Source organism: Dermacentor albipictus, chromosome 4 (genome assembly GCF_038994185.2).
Source record: "Dermacentor albipictus isolate Rhodes 1998 colony chromosome 4, USDA_Dalb.pri_finalv2, whole genome shotgun sequence".
Taxonomy (NCBI): Eukaryota; Metazoa; Arthropoda; class Arachnida; order Ixodida; family Ixodidae; genus Dermacentor; species Dermacentor albipictus.
In genome coordinates this window covers 126,477,268-126,503,695 of record NC_091824.1, presented here as the reverse complement: position 1 = coordinate 126,503,695, position 26,428 = coordinate 126,477,268, and the positions used below count along the sequence as shown (strand labels likewise).

The window sequence follows — 26,428 nt, the reverse complement described above, 5'->3', positions numbered from 1 at the left end:
TTTGATTCATTCTTAGATCCATTCGATTGGATGTGGCCTTCATGATCTCGTTTATGGTGGTTTAGTACCAGCCCTGTGCCCGTTTAGAATCTGCCTGCGCATCCCACAGAAGCGCTGCAAGAGATCTGCACTATACCTCTTATGGAATTTTAGGAATGCTGTGAACGTGTGCGCGCACAAAGGCTCTTGTATGCAATTTTCATCTTGCTGTGTCTGGCCAATCACTCTCGAGCCACAATGTGCCGACTACAACTACCGCCACCACGACACTGCATTATGTCGGATTTCAGTTGTCCGCCGGTAATGTTGATTCTTGACATAGCAATCAAATCATTACGAGCTCTCATGCTTTATGTAAGTAAACGCATAACAATAAAAACCAATTCCGCAGTGTCAGCGCGGGGACATGTTGCATATGTGTAACGCTTGGCTGCGCATGTTCTGGAAGTATGTTATCTCAAAAGATGCATCAAATCGTGCTGGCTACAACTATACCCCGCTGAGATACTCGAATTGCTATGTCGTTCTGCTGGTGAACAAAATATTGTCGGTATGATTACCCTCAGCAGCAGTCGGCGACGTTCCTTTGCCGGAGCAGAAAAACACAGTGCAAACTATGCGCTTGTGCGCGATTAAAAGCACCAGGTGGTCAAAACCAATCAGAGAGCTCCAACCCAAAATTTTCTTTTTAAGCTGTGAGATTGCGTCTCGTACCCGACATTAAGCCCATGGAGGCTTCAGATTGCTGCTGCAGTAACCGAGCGCGTAGTAATCCTTAATGTAAACTCTTCCAATTGCTACCGGTGCACAGCGTACTTATCGGGGCAACCAATATTGTACTTATCCATAAAAACAGAAAAAGAAGAAAGGAGCCTTCTGCTCAGTTTTTTCTTGCCCCACTCAACAGCTGCAATGGAAAGACGCACAACATGTTCTGCTGCTGTACACAAAGAATGGCTTGCAGTGGAGCCTCGGTGCGATAAGTCGCTTGCAGGGATTTAGGGACAGGCTAAGGAAGTGTAGGGAAGACGGCGCGATCTCCAGAGGCTTCTACAGCGATTGCGCCCCTCGCTGTCCTGGTATATGTTTAGGACTGAAAGCCTCGTCAATACTGGCAGTCAGTTTTCTCAAATCTCGTTTTGAGACACCAATTTCTTTTCTTTCTAAACAACACAACTCGGGGCGTTAAGAAAACTTCAATCAACAACAGTACAGTAGAAATCGCACGCATTTTGTTGGTCGCGGAGTCAAGAAACAAGAAAACAGCCTCTCGTCAATCGCATCGTTTCAAAGTTATTTTTCTTTGGCGAAATTCCTACGCGGCGCCTCCATCAGAAGCACTGTCCCTGGCACTCGTGTCAATATTGGTCCAGTTCAAGCGTTCCAAATAGTTTTCCCTGATAAAGCCGGCGAGGTACTTCGCCCACGTAGGGACTCGGTGTCGGCTGACGGAAAGGCGAGTGATTGCCAGCGGCTGAATCCCTCCTCGGCGGGTCTGATTGCTCGCCCCGTCTTTGCCCTCTGGCTGGGAAAAAGACCACAAATGTAAGATAAGCAAGTTTAATACACAACAGCGAGCACAGGCAGTACGTTACTGCCCAACACGTTATTGCAACACGTTTTTGCCGACTGTTATTTGCCTCCACCACTAAAAGCTAACTTGACCTAACGCTAAGGAAACCCGTCATGACGTCAAGTTGAAGTTCGGACAATAGTTCATAGTTTTCAGCTCTACCATCCTTTCCAAGTAAACCCCAAATAAAAATGAGGCCCTAGAGTGCGACGGAAGCCTTAATTTCGAAACATGTTACGCTAGAGATGGTGGGAACGACGTGCGGGCGCACCACGATGGTGGCTGCTGAAAAAAGGAATATATTAAAAAAACAGACCAATGTAATTCAACCATATGTGCTTAATTCAGTCAGAAACCAAGAAAAAAAATTAAATTCTGAGGCTTGACATGCCAAAACTACGCTCTGATTATGAGGCACGCCGTAGCGGGGGACTCCGGAAATTTGGACCATGCACCTTGGTTCCCTAAACGTGCCAGAAACCAAGACAGAGGCCATGGAAATGACTGAAAATATATGACCTAACCAAATTACGTAGTTGTTTGGGCGCTTAGGACAAGCACTTGCCAAACGGAATTGCCCCCTTCAGTAGGAGCTTACGCAAGAAAAACGTCATTGCTTCATTCAAAGGGCGAACCATTGACAATGACGGCAAGGTATTATAATATTAGACGTTGGTCGGCGTCGCTTTATCGGTAGTATAAGTTGCAACAATGCGCTTGGTGTAACCCCACTGAAGACGCACATAAAGAGGGCTCGCCGGTCGATCGTGGGCTTTTGCGATCACAACGCTAGCGTGCGAAGGGATTCCCGCAGCCGAGTACATACGTGTTTGTCCAAAAGCGAGCATTCTCTACAGCCACTCCTTTCACCATGGTGCCGCACCTCCAAAACTACACAGATCACGTGACCTTAAACAATGGTGGCCCGGGAAATCATTCCACTCGGCCTCGCGGTCACACTCTCAAACAACCCGGCACCAAGTGAAATATTAGACATCCTTAGCTTGAGATTCACTGTCCGTTACGCTCAGAGCAGTGCATACACAAAGCAGCTCAGCAGAAACACTGGTGCGCTTAAGTATATGCGTGCCGGCAACGATAAAGATAGCGGATGAAGGTGGAATGCTCAATGTGGTTCCGACACCGACACGATTCCGCGGAGAGATGATGTTGCGCCCCCTTCACTTCGTCGTTTTTTTGCAGCAAAACGCACTCGGCGTGACTGGATGACCCCCTCATACATAGCGCACGAGCGACGCATTCACCTTCGTTAGTGGGTCAGCATGACGGCGACTACGATGCGAATGCACCTCGAGCGCCCTTATAATTGCTATTGCAATATTAAACTGTGGACGATCGAAGGGGAAGACTTCAAATACGGGACCAGGCGTGGCATTACCGGCTGAGAAGCTTGAAAACAAGAGTCATATTTTTGGCAGGATACATCTTGCACACATAGTCGTCCTGTTTTGGCAAAGACTGAACTCGTATCTTTCATTACGAAATACAGTTGAGCCTGCCTAACAGGAGTAGCATTGTGTTTTCTTGTTCTCATCGCTCTATAGCAACCGTGCCAGACTCACAACGTTGTCAAGGACTGTCAAATAAAGCTCAAGACGGCAGCAATTCACCTGATGTTCTCAGGTGTTAGTAAAACAACTGCTTATGTTTGCAAAGCTCCATAAAGTCACGCGCGCAAAAAAAACAGAAACACAATCACACTAAGGTTGTATTAATCTGCGATCAATTGTCCTTTTTGGGTGGCATTCAAAACTCCGGTTTACATAGGTCGCGCGATCAAGTTGGTCGTAAAAGTCGAGGCATGCAGATTTTTGGGCTAGTTGGTTTGTTACATCAATTTAAGTCATAGCGCTGGATTGACACGAACAAGGAAGACGACTAGACATGCACTACACTTCCTGTCGTATTGTCGTCTGACGTCCTGTCGTCTCCTGTCGACAGCACGTCCTATCGTCTTTCTTGTCCGTGTCAATCAAGCGCACTTCAATTGACGCAAAGGTTGCTTCGACCGAAAAGCGGCAGTTCCAGGTCAGTCAGTCTCTCGCTTCTGAATTTTTGAACTCCGCAAATGGAGCCACAAAGCTGCTGAGCCAATCATCGGTGTAGAAGCGGCATGGTGGAATACGGCGGCGGATATTTAACGTTGTCATGGCGGTGCGTGCAGGCTTGAGCGGTAGCTATCGCGCAAAATTTCGGTGGGGCGAAGAGCATGTCACGCTTGCCGGCGGTAATATCGGACGCGGCGAGTCATTCGATTGTTGCCATGTAGGGGTCGATCGCGCGACCTTTGTCTATCCCCGGTATGAATACCACCTTAGGGAAAATGCTTAGTAAATAACCTTGACGCTGCGTCTACCTGCATTCGCTGCAGCTGTATCCGGGTGGCATTCAGGACGTGTTCCACGGAATCCCTAGTCCTCGTGGCAGCAGCAGAGTGATTCGCATGAACCGCGTCCCACTTTTGGCAGGCTTCGCCGAACGGCAAACCGTCCCGCATCACCAGTGTGGTGGCATTTTCCACAACCAAGGTGCGTACGTTGCTGTTGGTCGTCTTCATCCAGTGGGCAGACGGCGAATGGGAGCATTTCTGTGGATTACTGCGAAGAACGCGAGCGCGTTCATGCGGTTACGCCGAGGGACGCCGACACTCAACCAAGAAATGGGCGCCTAAGTACTGAGCTCTAAAAGGACAGGGTGTGCTAGGGGGCTGAGACTCAGTCAGGGGTGTTGATAATCGCATGGCCTAGTCAGCGGTATTTTTTTTTCGTTTTCTTAAGTCAGTGAATTAGCAGAAAGTATTTGCCGGACTTATTAAATATTGGCTGCAGTACGAAACTGTCAAATAGACAGTTGTAGATCGCATTTAAATATAGACGAATGAAGTGCTTGCATATAAGTACCATTGAAGGAGCTTTTGTACTTACCCTTAAAGAAAGCCCACGAAATACAATAACCGCATGAGGGCGCCACTGATTCAGCTGCCCCCGGACGACCTCGCGGGTAACGGGCGCACATTTCGAGCGGCGACGGTGTTGTGTCGCGCTTCGAAGTGACGTGGCATAAACGCATCGTTCACTCCACTTGTGCAATGAAGCCCGAATGCACAAGGGAGCAGAAAAACAACAACAAAAAGGAAGATCTCGGGCTTGAGTAAATCTTGACCGCAGAACTGTTTAATCGGGACGAAAAATGCCATTGTCATGTTCTATTTTTTAGCGATCACATCTGATTAGCAAGAGTCGCTGACGCGTGTCTGGCGGCCACCGGGAACGCCAAGCTCTTCCCGGGCAGCGCTGCGGAGACCGGAGGACTTTTTTTTCTTGATCGGTCGTCTGGGAGCGCTGAAATGTGCCGCTATCACACGCTTGAATTTGTACTTCGCGGGCTTTCTTTAAGAGGAAGCTTTAGCTCGGGCCCAACTCCGACGCGGCCTATTCAAATACATATAAAACGCAAAAACATTTTTATGAGATAACCCCTGGACCGATTTTGATGAAATTTCTTGCATTTGAAAGAGAAAGTTAAATTCTAGTGACTGTTGGAAGCGGAATTTCGGTTTAGGGCTTGAATTTTCTTAAAACGATTTTCAAATATTAGACCGTTTGAAAAAAATAGAAGCACGAAGTTTACAAATTCATAGCTCTGCATCAAGAACTGATATTCCGGTTCTGTAAACGGCTTCCATTAGATCATTCAAAGCGGACAAATTCAATATGTCATTTTACATCTTACGTGAATTTGTTACGTTGGTTACAACGGTTTTGCAAAAGTTGTATTTCCCTATGATTAAACTTTTTTATATTCATGTGTAACACATCAAATTTGTCCGCTTTAGATGTACTATTCGATGCAATTCACAGAACTGTATTATCGTTTTCAGTGGTTGAGTTACGAAGTTGTAAACTTGATAGTTTCGTTTTTTGAAAAGTTTTGATTTTTGCCAATTTTTAATAAAAAGTTGACGACCTAACTCAAAACTTCGAAACCAACAGTAACTAGATTTTAAATTTCTCTTTTAAATGCAACAAACCTCGTCAAATTTGGTGCAGTGGTTGCCGAGAAAAACGAATTCTCCTTTTACATGTATTTGGATAGGAGCACTCGAGCTAAAGCTTCCTCTTAAGGCCAAGTACAAGAAGCTACATCAATGGAACTTAGTTGCAAACAGTTCAGTCGTCCATGTTGAAATGTTATCTACAACTTTCGTATTAGCACTTTCTTGGTGAAACCGATATTTCAGAAAGTCGAAAAATCGCAGACTAGGCCGCAAGCGATTAAAACTCTCGCAACAGAAGAGACATTCCTCGTGTCACGATAAACTTGAAGAAATAATGTGTGCATTCGTTGAACGAACCTGCAGGTGAAATTGCACTCATCGAACAACTACTGCACTCGAAGATATTCATCTTCAGCAGAAAGTTACGAGAGTCGTTAACGCGTCTTTTCAAGTAGCAATATAGCCTTCAAATTGTGAGAGCAAGAAATTGTGTGCGTATCTTGAGCTGTAACTTTGCACGCGTGTCATAAAAAGGACTTTTGAATTAACACTTGTCGTAAGTCGACAACGAGAGAAAAATAGCTTCAGCTTCATTAGTAAAGTTCGCTTCCACAATACCAAAATAACCGCCCTTATACTGAGATGTTTTTATGCAAGAACAAACTCAAAATTAAAGGTGGGTGGCGATGACACTTGGCACCGGTTCGCCGTGACGTCACCTATATTGACGGTGGCTATTCAAACCGAGTTATTTGGTTATCGGTAAACATCGGCCACATATTATTCAAAAGAGTCCACAACTGAGCTTAGGGAGCTTCAAGAGCCTGTGCTTCGCCACAACAATAAAAATATCAGAAAATACTTCTTTCTTCCATGCGCCGACGTTCCAGCGCTGAGGTTGTGACGAGAAATTCAAAAAAATTACCGACGATTACGTTACTTCCTAATGCGAAATTTGAGCGCAGCAAATAAGCTGTTTCACCTTTTCGATAGATTGAGGCAAAGAAATCGAGCAACACATGTATGCGCTATCACAGAATTTTTTTTTTCACACGTATTCCTTTAACAAAGACTCCACTAACAGTTCTTGACAGTCATGAAGGAAGCTTACCGACCGGCGAACGGCAGCGGCAATTTCGGCTCGGGCGGTGCACATATACAGATCCGCCGCCACCGATCTGGCTCTCTGATTGCCACGGCACAGGGCGAACGGCAGCGGCAATTTCGGCTCGGGCGGTGCACATATACAGATCCGCCGCCACCGATCTGGCTCTCTGATTGCCACGGCACAGGGCGAACGGCAGCGGCAATTTCGGCTCGGGCGGTGCACATATACAGATCCGCCGCCACCGATCTGGCTCTCTGATTGCCACGGCACAGGGCGAACGGCAGCGGCAATTTCGGCTCGGGCGGTGCACATATACAGATCCGCCGCCACCGATCTGGCTCTCTGATTGCCACGGCACAGGGCGAACGGCAGCGGCAATTTCGGCTCGGGCGGTGCACATATACAGATCCGCCGCCACCGATCTGGCTCTCTGATTGCCACGGCACAGGGCGAACGGCAGCGGCAATTTCGGCTCGGGCGGTGCACATATACAGATCCGCCGCCACCGATCTGGCTCTCTGATTGCCACGGCACAGGGCGAACGGCAGCGGCAATTTCGGCTCGGGCGGTGCACATATACAGATCCGCCGCCACCGATCTGGCTCTCTGATTGCCACGGCACAGGGCGAACGGCAGCGGCAATTTCGGCTCGGGCGGTGCACATATACAGATCCGCCGCCACCGATCTGGCTCTCTGATTGCCACGGCACAGGGCGAACGGCAGCGGCAATTTCGGCTCGGGCGGTGCACATATACAGATCCGCCGCCACCGATCTGGCTCTCTGATTGCCACGGCACAGGGCGAACGGCAGCGGCAATTTCGGCTCGGGCGGTGCACATATACAGATCCGCCGCCACCGATCTGGCTCTCTGATTGCCACGGCACAGGGCGAACGGCAGCGGCAATTTCGGCTCGGGCGGTGCACATATACAGATCCGCCGCCACCGATCTGGCTCTCTGATTGCCACGGCACAGGGCGAACGGCAGCGGCAATTTCGGCTCGGGCGGTGCACATATACAGATCCGCCGCCACCGATCTGGCTCTCTGATTGCCACGGCACAGGGCGAACGGCAGCGGCAATTTCGGCTCGGGCGGTGCACATATACAGATCCGCCGCCACCGATCTGGCTCTCTGATTGCCACCGCACAGGGCGAACGGCAGCGGCAATTTCGGCTCGGGCGGTGCACATATACAGATCCGCCGCCACCGATCTGGCTCTCTGATTGCCACGGCACAGGGCGAACGGCAGCGGCAATTTCGGCTCGGGCGGTGCACATATACAGATCCGCCGCCACCGATCTGGCTCTCTGATTGCCACGGCACAGGGCGAACGGCAGCGGCAATTTCGGCTCGGGCGGTGCACATATACAGATCCGCCGCCACCGATCTGGCTCTCTGATTGCCACGGCACAGGGCGAACGGCAGCGGCAATTTCGGCTCGGGCGGTGCACATATACAGATCCGCCGCCACCGATCTGGCTCTCTGATTGCCACGGCACAGGGCGAACGGCAGCGGCAATTTCGGCTCGGGCGGTGCACATATACAGATCCGCCGCCACCGATCTGGCTCTCTGATTGCCACGGCACAGGGCGAACGGCAGCGGCAATTTCGGCTCGGGCGGTGCACATATACAGATCCGCCGCCACCGATCTGGCTCTCTGATTGCCACGGCACAGGGCGAACGGCAGCGGCAATTTCGGCTCGGGCGGTGCACATATACAGATCCGCCGCCACCGATCTGGCTCTCTGATTGCCACCGCACAGGGCGAACGGCAGCGGCAATTTCGGCTCGGGCGGTGCACATATACAGATCCGCCGCCACCGATCTGGCTCTCTGATTGCCACGGCACAGGGCGAACGGCCGCGGCAATTTCGGCTCGGGCGGTGCACATATACAGATCCGCCGCCACCGATCTGGCTCTCTGATTGCCACGGCACAGGGCGAACGGCAGCGGCAATTTCGGCTCGGGCGGTGCACATATACAGATCCGCCGCCACCAATCTGGCTCTCTGATTGCCACGGCACAGGGCGAACGGCAGCGGCAATTTCGGCTCGGGCGGTGCACATATACAGATCCGCCGCCACCGATCTGGCTCTCTGATTGCCACCGCACAGGGCGAACGGCAGCGGCAATTTCGGCTGGGGCGGTGCACATATACAGATCCGCCGCCACCGATCTGGCTTTCTGATTGCCACCGCACAGGGCGAACGGCAGCGGCAATTTCGGCTCGGGCGGTGCACATATACAGATCCGCCGCCACCGATCTGGCTCTCTGATTGCCACCGCACAGGGCGAACGGCAGCGGCAATTTCGGCTCGGGCGGTGCACATATACAGATCCGCCGCCACCGATCTGGCTCTCTGATTGCCACCGCACAGGGTGAACGGCAGCGGCAATTTCGGCTCGGGCGGTGCACATATACAGATCCGCCGCCACCGATCTGGCTCTCTCATTGCCACGGCACAGGGCGAACGGCAGCGGCAATTTCGGCTCGGGCGGTGCACATATACAGATCCGCTGCCACCGATCTGGCTCTCTGATTGCCACCGCACAGGGCGAACGGCAGCGGCAATTTCGGCTCGGGCGGTGCACATATACAGATCCGCCGCCACCGATCTGGCTCTCTGATTGCCACCGCACAGGGGTTGCATTGGAGGAGGAGCGAAGAAAGGAATTAAGTTCGAGCCGGCGCTTTGACAACCGGAGACTCGCAGGAAGAGGGGGGAGGGGGGCGGCGTGTACACCCAGCGGCAAACGATGGGGGCAGAAGCGCGCGCAGCAAGCGGACAACACGATAAAGGGAGGAGGGAAGAGATAGCAGCGACTGACTGATGCCGCTGACGCCGATAGTGAGTCAACCCCAGCTGCGGAGTTGGTTTCAGGGACAACGCCGCCGATGCCGACACAAACAATATGATACCCTCGCTTCCGCAGCGCTAAGAACCAGGTCTCGCCGTGGGAAGGTGGTCACGTATTCGTCGACGTGCCGGGGCCTACGTGAAATAACCGGCGCGTCGGCAACTGAAGAGCACCCTATCCGCCACACAAGAACAGGGGGGGGGGGGACCCTTTCCTCCTCTTTCTGCATGGCGGCGACGGTGTTCTATGCAGTCACGTTATCTTGACTCTCCAGCGGCGTCAGCGGCATCCAGCGGTATCAGTCGGTCGCTGCTAGCGCTGGGGGGATGAAAGGGGGGCGGAGCTGGTTACGAGGCCGACGACAACGCCGACGACGACGCGAAACCCAGGAACGGACGCCAAAGAGCTGCGCTCTAAAATGGACGCTAGGCTTTGTTTTCCCTTCAGATAATCAACCTTTTACCGCATAATTAAACAGTTCTCAATAAAATACTCTATCAGCCTCAACTGATTTGCATGTGCGTGCGCGTTTGGGTGCGTGTGTTAGTTCGAAAATGGTAGAGCTTTAGTTACGAGAGAGTGTGCTTTGAACTTTTAGGAGCAGCTGCATTGCACCCTGCGCGGTTGGAGAAATTTAGAAGCTCTAAGGTCTCTGCAGATGATAGAAAACATTTGCTTGAAATCATTCGTTGTTCAAGAGGGTCGAGAGGGTTATGTTCGCATCACCAGCTTTACTGAAAATTGAGTTGGGAGTATGCAAAGTCGTGCATGTCTGACAGTTCATTAAGGCGAAACTTCTTGTGCCTACTGTCCCTGGCATGGCTACCTGTTTGGTTGGTCGCAGTCCCAGGACATATATATATATATATATATATATATATATATATATATATATATATATATATTATTTTATTTGTTGATACTGCGGCCCTGTTACCAGGACCTTACCAGGGTGCATACAAAGTGAAAAACATCCAAGTAACTATACAGCGATACATAACATAGGTCACTCGCGATGTACAGTCTGTTTCACACTTAGGGGAAAACTCGGAGCGCGTGGCATCGGCGATGCGGCGAGCGCTGGAGTCGCGCGGCGGAAGCAGCTCGCGCAGGCGCAGACGCTCTAGGGGCGGAGTCGTGATCTGCGTCGTCTGCTACGGCGGCGCGCGCTGGCCGCATTGTCGGGAAGAGTGCTACGGTCAGAGGCAGTGTACTCCATTGTGTATTTCATTGTTACTGCGGGAACTGAGCCGATATTCCTTATTAAGCTTTGTGCAACGCCATACTCTGAGCTTTCATTGGCCACATTCGGGTTCTACGAACTTCTTTTGACGACATGCTTCTTTCGTTCCTTCGAAAGGCCGGGGTACTTAGTGCGTGCACGTATATTTCTTCGCTGCGTGTGTTACCGTAACGCGCAGCTACAAGAAAGGGACACCGAACTGTGCGCGCACCGTGCTCGGTCTTTATTTGACGCGAAAGGAAAACAGAACACTCAATATAATGACTATGCGAGTCGACCACGATGAAACAAACGGATAAGGATAAAATAATCCTTTAGGTTAAGGCATTGAGCTGGAAGTGTTTCTTGTCGACAATAGTTCTTTACACAAGACAGGCTCTGTCAGCCGACGAGGAAATGCACGCGGCACGCTCCGAACATCACCTAGTATCTCGTCATGTCTCCAGCGGCAGCGATGACAGCGCTCATTCTGGAGGGCAGTGAGTTGCAAATTGAATCGGTAAGTCACGCGTTCATTCGCAGCACGTCCGACTCGATGACGATGATCGACTTTGTGGTGATTTGGCGCTCTTTAAACTTCTGAAGATAAAAAAAGTAAATGACCTTGAAAAGGAAATGCAGCGTCATGCAGCGTCATTGGTGATCGAAGAACGGTGCGGCTCTCTACAGACACAGGAAGGTTTACATGATACAAGACTGATCTGAATAAAGCTGGCGCTTGTCCGTCTTAATTCATTCCAGCTTTTTCATCTGACCAGAACGGTGCTAAATCGTTAGCCTTGTTCTCATGGCCCTTGTACCAGAGAAAGAAAGACTGAAGATTATTGAACTGTGTTCTAGGAACTATACTCAAAAGAAGATAGCAGAGATGACAGGACGGTCTCTTAAAGCTGTCAATAGGATTTTGCAGGCCTACAAGAAAGAAGGGCGCATCAAGGATGCCCCTCGGGGACGTCCCCAAGGGCCACAACGGACGAGGAGGATTTGTCTATTGTTGCGGCTGCTGTTGACGCCCCCCACGCTTCACTTCAAGAGCTACGACAAAGCTTGCAGCTGAAGGCTTCGCGGTCTACCGTGAGGCGGCGGCTCAATGAAGCCGGCCTGAGGAGCAGATCAGCCGCGCAAAAGCCATTACTTAGGGCCACAAATAGAGTAAAGCGGCTCCATTTTGCACAAGAACATGAAGGGTGGACCGTGTCGCAATGGAAAAACGTTGTATTCAGTGATGAATCCACGTTTACGACCGCTGGCGACCAGCGAGACCGAATTTGGCGCCCCGCCAAGACACGGTAAGTTATCTTCTGGAAGCAATTGTTACTAAACCATACAAGTAAGACAGTAGTTCATAATATTTAAGTTTGTTTACCTCGCATGCGGATCCAGACTAATTTTATTTGCTTTGGGAAGACGAATAATTCAGTGTTAAGATATTTCTCCACTTATGTAAAAAGTGCAACTATAATAGGCTAATATATTTGCTTGATAAAGTAGGCCTCTGCACCTCGAGTGAACAACTTATTGCGGTAAGTATTGAAGTTTCACCATCGCACTCAGTGCATGCGCTTGTGATTCGAGCCAGTGGTCGCAATGCATGCTGTAAACATGAACTTCTGTGTGGTTGGTCCAGATTATTAGACAAGTTCATTATCTAATCTAAAATACCCGTAATCAATAGACGCTTTCTTTTCTTGTCCCGGCTTTATGCTGCGGTACCTGCAACGGGTCGCTGCGAGCGGGCGCACAAGTGTGAGCGTGTGGGCTTGCATTACTAAAGATGGTCTTGGCCCACTGATACGCTTAGAAGGCAAGTTCACCGCTGAAAGGTACGGGGCAATCATAGACGATGTACTCATTCCCCACGTTCTTGACAGCCCGTTCCCAGAAGGCGACTATATATTCCAACACGATAGGTCGCCAATGCAGACTGCTCGTGTTGTCCAAGAACTGCTGCATGAGCGCGGCGTCACTGTCCTGGAGTGGCCGCCCCAATCCCCGGACCTCAACATCATTGAACATGTCTGGGGCTTATTGAAATTATCGCTGGCGCGCCATCCTCTGCATGGGTTGTCCAAGGACAGGCTCTGGTCCACCATCGTGAGCGAGTGGGACGTGCTCCGAATGGACACATCACTTACGGAGTCACATTACACATCACTGTCCTCCAAAATAAGCGCTGTCATCGCTGCCGCTGGGGACATGACGAGATACTAGGTGATGTTCGGAGCGTGCCGCGTGCATTTCCTCGTCGGCTGACAGAGCCTGTCTTGTGTAAAGAACTATTGTCGACAAGAAACACTTCCAGCTCAATGTCTTAACCTAAAGGATTATTTTATCCTTATCCGTTTGTTTCATCGTGTTCGACTCGCATAGTCATTATATTGAGTGTTCTGTTTTCCTTTCGCGTCAAATAAAGACCGAGCACGTTGCGCGCACAGTTCGGTGTCCCTTTCTTGTAGCTGCGTGTTACGGTAACACACACAGCGAAGAAACATACGTGCACGCACTAAGTACCCCGGCCTTTCGAAAGAACGAAAGAAGCATGTCGTCAAAAGAAGTTCGTAGAACTCGAATGTGGCCAATGAAAGCTCAGAGTTTGGCGTTGCACAACGCTTAATAAGTAATATCGGCTCAGTTCCCGCAGTAACAATGGAATACGCGCACTGCCTCTGACCGTAGCACTCTTCCCGACAATGCGGCCAGCGCGCGCCGCCGTAGCAGACGACGCAGATCACGACTCCGCCCCTAGAGCGTCTGCGCCTGCGCGAGCTGCTTCCGCCGCGCGACTCCAGCGCTCGCCGCATCGCCGATGCCACGCGCTCCGAGTTTTCCCCTAAGTGTGAAACAGACTGTACAAATGCAAGCAGTTACTGAATAACACAGTAAATCACTCGCTACATAAACATAGGTGCGATTCAAATAATGGCAATGAGCATTGAGTTACAACGTCATCAGTAAGATTATTCCATTCAACAATAGTTCTGGTGAAAAAGAAAAATTTGAAGCAATTCTTTTTAGTAATTAACGGTGTTATTGTCTGTGAGTGTCGATGACGTGTAGCATAACCAGTAGTTATATATATATATAGCGACCGGTAAGGGCGACCGGCTTGTATCCTTGTCATTTTTTCTTAGTCACTTGTGAAGTGTCTAATTTTCTCAGGTGTTTTGCGCTTGTGGAATTTATCATTGTAAACTTGTAAAATATTATGATATATTTCGCCATTGTTACATATTTCAGCGTGGTGAATTTCTTGCGCGTTCGACAGTGTTTAATCTCATGATTAAGTAGCTCTAACTAAAAGCATAAGATGGAATCTAATAGGTTTTAGCGTCATCGCTTACAGAAAAATAGCGTTGAATAAACGCTTGCGACAAGTGTTTGGGCAGTTTTACTTCATTGTTTAAAACATATACAGCTGTCAACCGGAGCGTTGAAGTCTGCGTTGAGCAAACTTTTTTAGAGGGACACTAAACAGAAAAATAATAAGAGCTGCGTTAGCAAAACACCCTTCTACAATATCACAAATACCAGACATGCCATGATAAATAAATGGCTTAGTAAACGAGAAAACAAGCACGGTGGAATGACCGGTGGAGACGTCACCTTGAAGGTTTCGCACCAACTCGCCGTGAGGTCATGAATCATAACGCTGTGGGTTCGGCACCAGTTTAATTTTTATCTTTGAAGGTGCGGCAGCATTGTACCTAATATAAGGAGAGAATGAACTTCGCAAGTTTCGAGAACATTAACTGCGCCACCATGACTATAAGCACGCTAAAATAACTCGACAAACCTGGCGTCACAATGAAACACCGCTGCTGCGGAGTTTGCGCGAAATTAAAGAAGAAACACAAAAAGGGTGGGGGGAGGGGGTGTTCGCCTTCATTTCCTGTTCGAGCAAATCAACACGTTACCGAGAAATTGACAAAAATTGTGTGCTGAAAGAATACTTTATGAAGTATAAATTGGTTTTGTGTTTCTATTTAGAGTCTCTCTTATTAAGGTCAAGAGAAGCTGGAAGTCAAGACTGATTCTTGAACTGCGCTGAATGGCTTGTTCTGGTATTAGCACTCACGCTGCTTTTTCGGGGGTGCTTGTTTTACTAGGTCTCTTGACTTCTTAACTTAAATTCATGTGATGTGGAGAGAACTGTTGTGAGTGGTTGAAAATGGCTAAGCTATACATCACCTTACCCTGTCAATGCGAAGCAGGACAACAAGCTGGCGAGATTCTTGGAGAGGAGAATTTCCGTGTCCGCGATGTTTATCTTCTCCGAACGCAGACTCTGCAGATTTCCCGACAGGTAGAGCCAGTCGAGCATTTGGGGCGAGCCCATCCAGTGCGGCCACCAGCGGAAGTTTGGAACGTGCCGGAAATAGTACGCGTAGACGTTGGGGCCGCCTGGCCGCCGCTGTCCGCTTCGCGTGTAGCTCTCTACGAATCGCTTCACCGGGCAGTGCACCGTAAAGTCGCCAATAGCGCGCGCGAGGGCACCGACAGTGCTGCTGGTGTCATTGCGCTGCAGGAACGTCTCCAGAGTTCGCTCGTCGATTCTGATGTTGTGGTGCCTCAGGTAGGCCTCCAGGATGTGCGATGCCGTCCCTCTGTCGATGTCGGTCTCATGCTCGACACCGAAGAAGCTGAGCAGGGCGCTGGTGTACGCACTGCCCTCATTGTCTGTTGTGCCGACTAGAACGTCCTTGCCGCTCTCGAAGAGAGCGCTACCCGCTTCGCCGTATTCAACCTGCGGGGATCTCCGGTACATGTCAACTACAGTTCCGCTGAGCGAAGGGTTGAACGCTGCCACAGCACCGCCAAGCGTGGCCGATCGCTGGTGCTCGAGCAGGCTTTGCACCGACTTCATCTTTAGACAGCTGGTGATGTGCTCGTCGGATCCGGGCGCCTCAACTTCGTCGCTGCAGAGAAGCTCGTGAGAAATGTCGCGTATGATGCTGTCGGCATGCTTGGGCATGGGACGGTACGGCGAGCCGCTCAGCAGTATTGCACGGTTGAAGAGCGCCGAGCTGGTCGGGGACAGGAGGTGCAGGCCCACTGCGGTCGCGCCGGCCTCGTGGCCCAGGAGAGTGACCTTCTTCGGGTCGCCGCCGTACGACGAGATGTGCGTGCGCACCCAGTCGAGCACCAGGACCTGGTCGGCGATGCCAGCGCCTCGGGTGGTGTTATCGCCAGGCATCGTGTAGAAACCGAGCATGCCGACGCGATAGTTCGGAATAACAATCACCTGCATTTACGAAATAAATCATTTTTTAAGCGCGTTATCGTGATATATAGCGGCAATCTCTTGTTTGCTTCGTTGTAATAGGATGCTGTAATTCAACCAGTGCTCGATGCCTCCGTACTGCCACGCTATCTAAAGCGCAATAAGATCATTTATCCGATTTATCTGTTTCATCAAATTCACCTGATTTCTCTACGCCTCTAGTTTTGTTCCCTCATTCACACTCTTATAACCAAAGGGTTGATAAGATGCCATTGCCAGAAAGGGGTAACAGTATTGGCGATGCTGCTGCAGATCGTCTTTATGCGAATGCGCGTATGCTAGAACAAATTCGTGCTTTCATCAGCAGAAACAAATCGTGCTTTTATCAATAGAAACAGATATCATGACAACTGTGTCGTCATCCTGATACGCACTGTGTGTGCCTGAGCCACAGACACGCGCTGAGATAAGCGCTATGCTTTCATTTCCTTTAACCTGTTCTCACACAAGTCATGTGACCATTCTGGCTGTGTATATATCTCCCGACGGCACATTAAAAGGGATGATTCTTGGTCATGAGACGACGAGCGTCTGTCTGACAGCAACATTGCTCTGACGTGGATTACCTACCCTTATGAAAATGGTTATGTCCTTTATGTTTACTGTATGTTTCCCGCAGTTCACATGAGGAAATATCCTTTATGTTTCCTCCATGTTGAAATTTGGCCACTGCTTTTATGTTTCCTTCGTGTGTCCTCCCTTTATGTATCCCTTATGTTACCGTACTTTATGTTTCCTCCATGTTGAAATTTGGCCACTGCTTTTATGTTTCCTTCGTGTGTCCTCCCTTTATGTATCCCTTATGTTACCGTACTTTATGTTTCCTCCATGTTGAAATTTGGCCACTGCTTTTATGTTTCCTTCGTGTGTCCTACCTTTATGCATCCTTTATGTGGCCGCAGTGACTAAATCCTGTATTTTACGTAGACATGCATAGATGAAGAGTTCCGTGTACACATTTTATATTTATAAATTTTTTCTGAGTTAAAAAGTTTTGCATTGGTTTTTATTGTAAGGTTACTGTTCCCTACATGATGCAGCGCATGGATTGAAACTCTGTTATGGCACAGAAATTCATGACAATTTGTTCTAAAATTGCAAACTAATTAGCCTTCATAGATTATTTCAGTATAACACTTGGAGAACCACTGTACGTTCCTCACTGCAGTGCTGCTGTTCTAGTTATGTCTTTGTGACTAATATAATATGTAATGTTTGGATGGAAAGATCAGGTTGGATCAGTGCTTGCACTTTTAAAAGAAAGTTTTCACTATACTTTGCAAAAGTTTGTCTGAAACTACGAACAGTTTATTGGACTATCTGAATGTTACTTCAGTTTGCCACGTCTGCTCACAGCAGACCTCTGGAATGTGTTGCTTGGGTGAGAGCTCACAAGGCACCTGAAAAACAAAACAAAAGCCAATCTTTTTCACTTATTCAAAAATATTCATTTAAGCAAGAACAGCCTGGCCTGTATGCACACAGCGAAGAAACGTGGAGAAGTCAAAAACAGATCATAAAAACATCAGGGCAACACAGAAGCTTTTAACTAATTGTATGAAAGAGAATGAGCTGCCAGTCCACTCAGGTATTAAATTGCTCACAAATTTTTTTAAACATTTCTGCAGCAGCTGCTAAGAAGTACATGACCTATAGGAGTAGGCAACTGGCCAACAAATCTTTGTGTGCCTGCTTGTACAGATGTCTCGTAGTTATATCTCAAGTGGTTACACTGTTATATGGTAGAATTCAGGCGGGAATAAAACCAGCCGCAAACATCAGACTACATGGGAAATTATCACCAAAACTTAAAGATCTAGTAAATCAAATGAACAATCGATTACGAAGGGTCTAAAACCTAGACCGCGATTTTGTAGCGATCCCTTTTCCGATGCTACTCCTTTGCTCATTGATCTGACCGACATTCCGCTATCGTTATTAACTATAACAGCCAGCCGTGAAAGGTGGGTTATAAGAGTGGCAAACATCGAGCGCAAAGCATCGCAAGAAAATCGCATCCCTTATTAGGCAGTGCTACAAACCACTGTCTTTAACAATCGCAGGAACTCACATCCCGTTCTTCGGATGAAAATATTAATGAAAACGAGCGTCTGATTGAGATGCCTCGATTAAAAAGAAATTTCGCTGTTGTAATGTCGGTCTACATTTGCCCTACAATATAGAAGACAAATACACGAGCACGTCGAAGAACACAAACAATGCAGACAAGTTCTCGCGAAGCTGGACTTCAATCTGAACACTATCAATAAAGTAATCTTCACACAAGCTAATACCTGTTCAAGTGTCAAACATCGCAGTCGCGTGCCAACTCGCGATGCCCGTGACACATCGACATGCATTACAAACGTAACTTGCGGAAATTCATATCTACGGAAGAATTTCTTGCCGGTAAACTACCGAGAAAACAGTAACTTTCAGCGTTTACGTAAATATTTGCCCAATAAGTCCCAACAATCGGCGGTGGTAGCACATCACTCCATAAAGCAAGTAAGCGGTAAGAAATGATACATTTCACGGAAACTCCCCTCGTGAAACGCTTTGCTAAATGTGCACAGCAACATGGTCAACGTACGCTCAGAAAGTGTTCTGTTGTCGTTCCACAAAGCTTACTACATGAACCAAAAGCTGCGAGAATGCGCGCAAGCGTCAGATCTGCTTACCTTCAATGTGGTCAGCAAACGGCTTCTTCGTCTCGCAGGCACCACGCGACGACACTCTTTCCAGCGCGAACACTGTTGAATCGCCGATGAACACCAGAGCACGAAAGCACAACTGTCAACAAATTCTTTCACGCACCATAATTCGAAGCCACAGTATCAGGTATTCGACGAGCGAACGCGGAGAGGCGAGAACAAAGGCCGCTCGGACGGGCGCTACACAAGACACTGGCGTATCACACGAAACATAAGGCGAACTAATGGCGTTACACGAGTCCAGAGGTTTCCTGATGGTTAATGCACACGGTACGGATCACAGTTTGTTTAGGCACTTCGAAAATATGATTAAATTACTGTGTAACGAACACTCTCACCGCTCACAGCAAAACAACGTGACCCAGCTCACCGTCAACCGTTACACTGCGGCAGCGCCGCACTGCGGTTAAAATGTGAATTTTGCCTCCGAGATCTACATTTTTCTTTAGGGCGTGCATTTTGGAAAAGCACGGCCTTCGAGATTTAAAAACGTCGTTGCTGGAAGGAAGGCTGGTATTTAAACACAAATTATTGATTTTAAAGTGTCTTGGTGCGCTGCCTTGTTTTTTTAAAGTATATGCAGAGATTTTAGACGAACTATGCGCGAACGCTTGTCCTGTGGTTTGTCGGCGGACACGAGCCAATCAGCGCGCATCATGTGCTGTTCCGTCGCTTGGGATGGCGCACGGTGTGCGGGCAGCCGCGAGAGCTGTGACGCCTACCGATCAGAAATTCGGAATTGCCACACATATACACGCTTCTTATGGTGCCCAGTGGCGTGTTTTTGAGAATGTCAGGCTTTATCTTGCATAGGTGGCACCATATTTGCTCGTAGCGTAAGGAATGAAGGCGACAAAATGTGGCGATAGCTGGCTTGCAGCGGCAGCGGAACTTCGGCCAAAGTGAAACAGGCGTACTGCTTGCATGCTCGCGTAATCAAATACGGCCATACTCCGCACACAACTTTCATACTTAGCCAACTCACAATTATAAATTGTTCAGTTGTACGCCCAAGCAAGCATTTACGGGATCCGCGCTGCCCTGCTTCTACGCGTGCTAATATCGACACAGCAGTTACTCGTACTTGTGGTCAGCGCGAAAGCGACACGGACAAAAGAAAGAAACACAACAAGACGGCGCTGTTTCTTCGGAGTGTTCCTTGTTTCCGCGTTGCTTTTGCGCTGTTGCTAAAGGTACGATGAATCGTAACCAACTCGCCCACTATATGCTCTATGTTACCTACGTGTGTACTGAAGTGCACACCTAGGTAACATCCTGCCGTAAACACAAAGGACACATCCTACAAGAATTATAATAAGGGTTGTTTTCTTGGACCAAATGAAAGCATAAGTCAAGATTTAGTACTTACAATGACTCTGCTGAGTATATCAATGCCTGTCACACAGTACAGATAGATCTGCCTATATTATATGTAAAGACAGTTGTTATGTGCACTCTATGTTACCTACATGTGCACTCAAGTGTACACTCAGGTAACACATAGTGCACATCCAGTTAACATCCTGCCGTAAACATAAAGGACACATCCTAGAGGCATAATAAAGGTAACTTCCTCGAGGTATACGTTAGGATGAGTAAACACGTAGTACACACAAAGTTCACATCCTGGAGGTCACACAAAGGACAAGGAAACATAAAGGTCACATAGGACACAAGAAGGAAACATAAAGGAAACATAAAGGCAATGGCCATTTTCATAGGGGTATACCGATTGCATTGACAGGTGGATAGGCCCCAATCTCAGATTCTGATTTCCTCTATACTGAGCAGAAGGAAGATGAAATAATAGCGAGGGAAAAACACATTCCTGTTGAACCGAAGCAACAGGTGCAAGTCAAGTTAAAATAGATAAATAAGGGTTGGTAAATAAGGCCCACAGCGCTAATTTTGTAAGAAATAAAAATTGTAGGTATTGTAACGCTTCGCATCCTGAGGGTACACCCACCGAATTTTCGCAGTCCTTCCAGTATATACATGCGACTTTTTTACATACTCAAAATCTGAGATGATAGCATCGGAGACATGCATCAAGAAAGTATTTGAAATGCACACCACACCTGTTTTTTTCTTTTTGGCACCAACAACGATGTATGCTGCCACATCTGTTATATTTTCAACATTCCTCAATAAATACATCGGGCTGGGCAATTGTGTTCGTAAGGAGCACAGGGATTTTGTTATCGCTGTTTCCTTATGACTTCTTATTAGGATTGGGATATGGTATATGCGTCACGCTTAAAATACCAAGAACCATTTCATACGCTGAATAAGGTGTCTTTAAATAATAGTGTTGATATACAATGCTAGCAAGCAAACATAGGGCATTCACACGCACGCACTCAAGCACACACACACACACACACACACACACACACACACACACACATAAATATATACATATATATATATATATATATATATATATATATATATATATATATATATATATATATATATATATATATATATATATATATATATATATATGCGCCAGAAAACAGGCTCGGCCACGTTACATGCTTATGCTGTCATATCCGATGTTTCTATATTTCGAGAAAATATTCTGGGAGCTCTGTGCAACTTTCAGCAAGTACCTGGGCACAATAAAAGTGGAAGGGATCTTATGACAATATCCCTTAAGCTCTTTTATCACGACGCTCGTTTACGTCTGCACTTTAGTAAACAGAGCGAGGTGAGTACAATACCAAAAAAAGAAGAAATGACCTCTCCCGAGGCACGAGCGACGATGGAGGAGTTCCGATAGGCGGTCATAGAGGGGCACATAATTCTGCTCATTGGTATAAAGCAAATGAGGCCTCTACCTGATTCCAAAGGGAGGCCATGACCGATCCGTCGAACAAATCGTAGTCGCCGCTTCCGCCGGACATAAAGTTGCCGCCCACGAGAACGACCACAACGGGCTTCGGCGAGGTGTCCTCTTCGCCTTTTCCCCTGAGCGGAGTCCAAACGTTGAGGAAGAGGCAGTCCTCGAACTGCTCCGACAAAGGAAACGGGTGCGACGGGAACGCATTGTACGCGCCACGGGCGCAGGGCTGCGGGTGGTCCTGCATCTCGTCACCGGTCACTTTGGCCTCGTACGGCTCAGCCAGGCCGAAGCGCTGCGGTACCTACGATGAGCAATACCACTGCGAACTAAGTGGGATGCAGCGAAAAACAAACAGCTCTCTTGTGTGACTGCGCGGTACAATCAGAGTGTTCCCTCGTCATCGTGATCATTGCTATCGTTATTCTTCTTATTATTGTTATTATTACGTCTATTGCAGGATGATGTGCCCTCCCAGCGTTCTCCAATTGCAGCCATCTTGCTCCAGCTGACCCCAACTTGTGCCTGCAGATTTCCTAATTTCATTACACCACCGTATTGTCTGCCTTCATTGACTACGCTTGCTTTCCCTTGGTACGCACTGTGCATCTCTAACCGACCGCCGGTTATCTTCCCTACGCCCTATATGACCGGCCAAGCTCGATCTCTTTCTCTCATTGCCCACTAGGATATCAGCTACCCCATTCCGGTTTGCTCTCTGATCCCAACCTCTGTCTTCCTGGCTTTCAACGTTACGCCTCTGATGTTTCGTTCAATCGCCCGTTGTATGGTCTTTAACTTCTGAGTTCCTTTGAAAAACTCAAAGTTTCTGACCAGTATGTTAGTGCCGGTAAAACGCCATGGCTGTACACTTTTCAGATATAGCTGTAAGCTGTCGTTCATTACGCTAGTAATGTTTGCTGTTTAGGCCACAACTCATGTTATAGTATAGCTAAAGGACGGATGTGGAATACAAGACAATGCAAGCAGTTCTGTCTATAGGTCTAATTTGTCTGCCTGCGCTTCGATGTCATCAGCATCTTCCATGTTCCGTTTTCTTAGATTTTGTGAGGGAGCCTGTGATTACTGCGTGATTAATATTGCAGTGACCCTATACGTACTATTAAAATAGCGCTTATTAACCAGTATGTGACTTGTAGAATCGGTACACCCGTGCAACAATCCGCGCAGCTCATACCAGTTACAGCAAGCGTGTAAAGCCCAATTTCCAGGCAGACTGCACAAGCCTGGCCGCCTGATTGCGACTGTCACCATCGTCCTCCTACAAGAGTGTGACTTTGATCCAAGAAAAGAGCGCAGAACAGTCATGGATACGAAAAAGTGCGAAACGAAAGAAGTCGCAAGTGCGAACATTTATCAGTAAACTGCTCCCGTACTGCCTGCCTCACCTCACTCTTTCAATTTGTTTTTCGCTGAATCCAGTGACACTCCACATGCACCAACAGACCTACCAAGCTACAATAATCAAATAATAAAAGCTGCAGTTAATCGCGGAAGAAACTCGGCCAACTTTTCGCTGCGCTAATGTTCTTTGGATCACGTTACGTCGATACAGTTTGATACAGTTGACAATCCCTAGCGCTTGTGTAAGCTTTTATTTTCTTGCAGTATTTCTTACTATAGTGATTATCTGTTTCTTTCGTTTCACAGCGATAACTTTAATTAGGAAGCGTGGTACAGCGTAATTCAGTAGCCTTGGCGTTTTGATGCACAAAATAATCTTTTGATGGTCCGTACGAGTACTTCCCTCATAATATTCATAATTGCACCTCTTGTATAATGGAACACAAGGTATAGAGACATTGTTCTAAAGTTGCTCTTAAGCTAGAGAACTTTGTGCCTGGATACCCTAAAAGTGTCGAATTTTCCCCATAAGGAAGCTCACCTTCTTTTGCGACCAGATAAAACTGGCCTTTATACAAGTATTGTTACAAATAAGTTCTTGTGGCACGTCAGAGCTCATGCAATAAACGCAGTGCCCTTGAAGACTGCTGGTATTGAAGGGAACTCAAATGAACGAAACTTAAATAGTATACCGGTGGTCTGAACACACCTTTTAGATTGTTTTCCTGAAGGACTCGCACTGTGATGCAGTGACGATGGCATTCTCGTGATGGACACGAGGCCGTGTGTTAGGTACCTCATCGTAGCGATCGCATTCTGATGGAGGCAAAATCTAAAAGCGCTCGTTTAGCTAACGATTAGAGGGATAATTTACCGTTTGTGGTTATTGGCGACAAGCTGTCAACACATAGCAATCGATATTCTGTACGTTCGCGCACGTTCCGTACCAACGTGTCATTCTGCACGACTTCTTTAATTGATGCTCGCTGCGCAACAAAGTGTGGCTGAGGAGTGCAGCCCACGCTTAGCGAGCGGCGCTTACACGCACGTTACCTGGGCATAGCGCAGGTTTAGGTACTGCACCACGCCCCGGTCCATGACGCTGAGGAGCGTGCCGCCGTGCACAAGCCCAGACGCGTAGTAGATGTTCAGGTTTCTGTGCTTGTTCGCGCTCAGCTTCACCATGATTTGAGTGAGTGCGTACGCAAGGAAGCCGAAGACAACCAGAGCCGTCGTTGCTGCTGCAATGTAGATTCGGATCACGTTTGATTACTAAAATGTAGTCCTTGCCCCCTGTATTAGCAAAGTATGCGCGCATCAAGACAAAAACAGTCAATGTGAAACGCAGTAGCATTGTTTATAGTTACAGTAGCCCTTGCCAATAGCTATAGGTCAGGACAAGGCACTAGATTTCACGTGTTCTTGGACGGTCGTGGCGTGAACAACCCTCTACTTTCACCAACGAGACGGAGACAGTAAAAAAAAGAAAGATTGTTCATATGCAAAATGTCCGCTGTAAGGAAATAGAACAAACGCTATTACAATAACATCGCGACACCCGAACAGCAAGTGCCTTGCAAAAACACACTCGCTAGCGGCAGCCAAGCTATTTCGTACGTGAGTAAACATGTCAAACGCAGCAACGCTCTCAATACACAACCGTCGAACCGTTCAGCAAATGTGTTGCATTTAGACGAGAAATCTTGATTCAACCAAATGTAAAAACCAGACTATACATTCATTGCCTCGAATGTAAAAAAAATGTCATAAACCGGTAAAGCTTTAAAAACTGAGGCACCCGGCTTAAACTGCGTAACTATACACCCAAAGTAGATAGCACCTGTCCCGCATAGCTGATTCTGCTTAGAGCATCCAAAGAGTACTAATGAGATATATGTTTGCAACTTAGGTGAAATTGCCTCCTTAAGTGTAACTTTATCTCTTTTACAAGTGCCAGCTGGTGCAGCTTACGTAATTGTATTCATATTTAAATGCGCAAGCAATAAAATGCCAACCAAATGAGGAAGCACTTCCATCCGTCCGTCACGTAAGACGATCGCTTTCAAATTAGGGCCCGCAGCGGCGAGCGAATAACCGTCGTGTTGCTTCTTGTTTCAACGCGAACTGAGCGGCGAGAACACAGCGCACACGAAGCTATCAGTACTCGGAGCCCCCTATACCCATCGCAGACCGCTTTCAAGATGGGACCCGAGCGGCCGCGTCATATATACGCAGCTGCCGCCGGAGTACGTTTGATCCTAGTTGGTAATGGTTCGACGCGGTTGGATAAGGCGCCAAGGAGCGATTACGGCTTATAGTGATCGGAACGTCATCAGCGCACATGGCGCCACCCCCGGCAATAGTTTGCTTGCTTCAAATTTACCTTGCGCCGCCGTCCGCAGCAGTTCATGTCGCAGAAGCGCTGTAGTTTATACTGGGCGGGTCATGTTTCACAACAATGATAATGACACCGGGCGACGTGGAGATCAGCCAGTGGCAGAATACTTACACATGCTTGAACACTTCCCAGAAGAGGTTCTGCGCGAATTATTTTCTTTTCTCTCAGATACAGCTCTAAACTTGATTCTTCGAGAATGTGAAATTTTGAGATTTTCATAAATTCTGTCAAACAATGATGGCCTTCAAAGAAAATTATACTCTCTAGAGGCATCGGTATAGGGCCATTTCTTTTATATGCGACAACTAAACCTCAACACCAGTGTAGTGGACGCCGAGAAAAGCGATTTCTTCAGTTTCGTGTATACAAATCATAGCTCATGAAGTAACGCATTCTCTTGACTCATGTACTGCCACTGTTTCACTGCATGTTTTTGGCTGCACGAAATTGTGCTATGTATGTACAAGCTGTTACGGTATAACTATATGCAATGTTTAAAGATTGGGAATCTTTCGTGCTTATACATAGGTGTCTCAACATTGAAGTCTCGTACTGCGAAACACGTTCTCCTTTGTCGCCTAGGTGAAGTTTTATCGTTCCATCAGGAATCCGTATACCTAGCAGGTCGAATTCAGTTGTCAGATTTAAAAAGCGGCCGACGCTGACTACAACGAGGGCAGACGTAATTTCTATAGCATTTTATGCCACGCAGACAATGCATTCTGCATAATCGAAAGCGCGCAAGCCTTCCATTTTCACTAAGACATCGGGTGTATCTGTTTTCAAATGAGACTGCGAACGGATCCATAGGACCACATCTCTGTACTCACCGACAATGTTGTAGGTCTTGCGAGGAGCTGCACCGGAAGTGATGATTGCCCGGTGGTCGGAATCGCTAGAGCTCTCCATTGCCTCTTGGAAAGCTCAGCCCAAGATGCCACGAATGAAACTAAGCTGGTAAGAATGACGAGAACAAAATGCGAATGCGTTCGGCAGGGCGTGCTGAAGCGTACACACT

The 26,428-nt window shown here is 47.9% G+C and overlaps 1 protein-coding gene and 1 long non-coding RNA gene across 3 annotated transcripts in view; one reads left to right on the top strand and one right to left on the bottom strand.

Moving 5' to 3' along the window:
• LOC135899535 (uncharacterized) overlaps positions 1-22,795 on the top strand; it is a 40,069-nt gene extending 17,274 nt beyond the window's left edge. The window contains exons 2-3 of the long non-coding RNA XR_010563641.2: positions 3,966-4,122; positions 22,108-22,795. This is a non-coding gene — a long non-coding RNA (uncharacterized lncRNA). The remainder of the gene's footprint in view (positions 1-3,965; positions 4,123-22,107) is intronic.
• Positions 1,178-26,428, bottom strand: LOC135899533 (acetylcholinesterase-like). 2 transcript variants are annotated; one of them, XM_065428814.1, is made up of 6 exons: positions 26,241-26,428; positions 24,066-24,253; positions 21,646-21,951; positions 15,001-16,049; positions 3,951-4,191; positions 1,178-1,525 (listed from the first exon to the last, which is right to left on the bottom strand). In XM_065428814.1, exons 1-6 carry the CDS (start codon positions 26,317-26,319, stop codon positions 1,316-1,318), a joined length of 2,073 nt encoding a protein of 690 aa, XP_065284886.1. In that variant the 5' UTR covers positions 26,320-26,428; the 3' UTR covers positions 1,178-1,315. The 2 variants fall into 2 exon arrangements, with proteins under 2 accessions (XP_065284886.1, XP_065284887.1); XM_065428815.1 differs by having other exon boundaries at positions 1,178-1,521.

What these genes read in the sequence shown, in the direction of transcription:
- LOC135899533 (XM_065428814.1), bottom strand. Translation starts at nt 26,319, where the DNA reads ATGGAGAGCTCTAGCGATTCCGACCACCGGGCAATCATCACTTCCGGT. An exon ending in CAAGACCTACAACATTGTCG is followed by an intron (nt 24,254 to 26,240) that starts GTGAGTACAGAG and finishes TCTACATTGCAG; the next exon opens with CAGCAACGACGGCTCTGGTT. An exon ending in TAAACCTGCGCTATGCCCAG is followed by an intron (nt 21,952 to 24,065) that starts GTAACGTGCGTG and finishes TGCTCATCGTAG; the next exon opens with GTACCGCAGCGCTTCGGCCT.